General features: G+C 45.5%; 1 protein-coding gene across 1 annotated transcript in view; it reads left to right on the forward strand.

The window, feature by feature from the left end:
- The first annotated feature begins 501 nt into the window (after window positions 1-501).
- The window catches only part of bloc1s4 (biogenesis of lysosomal organelles complex-1, subunit 4, cappuccino), a 4128-nt gene continuing 3777 nt past the window's right edge, over window positions 502-852 (forward strand). Inside the window, exon 1 of the mRNA XM_023412079.2 lies at window positions 502-852. This exon is cut by the window's right edge and continues 21 nt beyond it. Coding sequence (XP_023267847.1) covers window positions 558-852 — 295 coding nt within the window. The 5' untranslated portion in view covers window positions 502-557.

Below are 852 nucleotides of genomic sequence, written 5' to 3' on the forward strand. Positions count from 1 at the left end.
TCACGTTTGCCTTGTATAATTGATTGGACAACAATTTCTTACCACGAGTCATTAATGGTTGTGAGTTGAATGTGTAAAAATACCGTCTGTAATAATGACATGAAAAGACTTTCCAAACTATCAGACACATCACCACCATTTTGTGCCTCTCCTTTTTCAAAAGTAATGTTAGCAGATTATTAGTATGATGTCTTTTGACATACTAATAAACGACGTTTCAGTCAAATTCACGGTCCATGTATTACATGGTTTTGTCTTTCACTTTTGATGGTGCTTCCCTATTGTATATTTATGTCGCAGTGCTTGTGATTATCTTTCTGTGTTTGATTTGCTCAGGGTTTAAAAGCGTATCTTTTGTTTTTTACTTCAAATGTACGTGTACCTGTAATATACATTACAGTCTACAGTGGTCAATAAGTACAAAGTTTTTCAACGCTTTATTGTACGGTACACTGTTTTTGACTCTTACGAGCCACCGTCGGCTGCACAACACACGTGATCTAGTCAGTCAGTTGACAGGGCAAAACACGGCAGGAGACGCGAGAAAGAGAGGAGACATGGACCATCATCAGATTGACAGGGTGGGCCTCTTGTCTCCCCTGGAGGAGTCCAGCGCCGAAATAAGCAGAGACAGCGGCATCGTCTCCCAAAGTGCGAGCAGTTTGTCCATGGTGAGCGAAATCCTCAGCAGCGGCACGGTGTCGCAGAGCCCCAGCTTCGGCGCGGTAGCTAACGTTATCCCTCAAAGCCCGAGCCTCAACGAAGCAGCAGAGCCCGGGACGACCGACCAGCACGACTCGGAGCAGGACGACGAGGTCCTGAGACACACCGCCCTCAGCTACTCCAACTACA

Source organism: Seriola lalandi, unplaced genomic scaffold (genome assembly GCF_002814215.2).
Source record: "Seriola lalandi dorsalis isolate HSWRI2012SDOR001 ecotype SW California unplaced genomic scaffold, Sedor1 jcf7180002054476, whole genome shotgun sequence".
Lineage (NCBI taxonomy): Eukaryota > Metazoa > Chordata > Actinopteri > Carangiformes > Carangidae > Seriola > Seriola lalandi.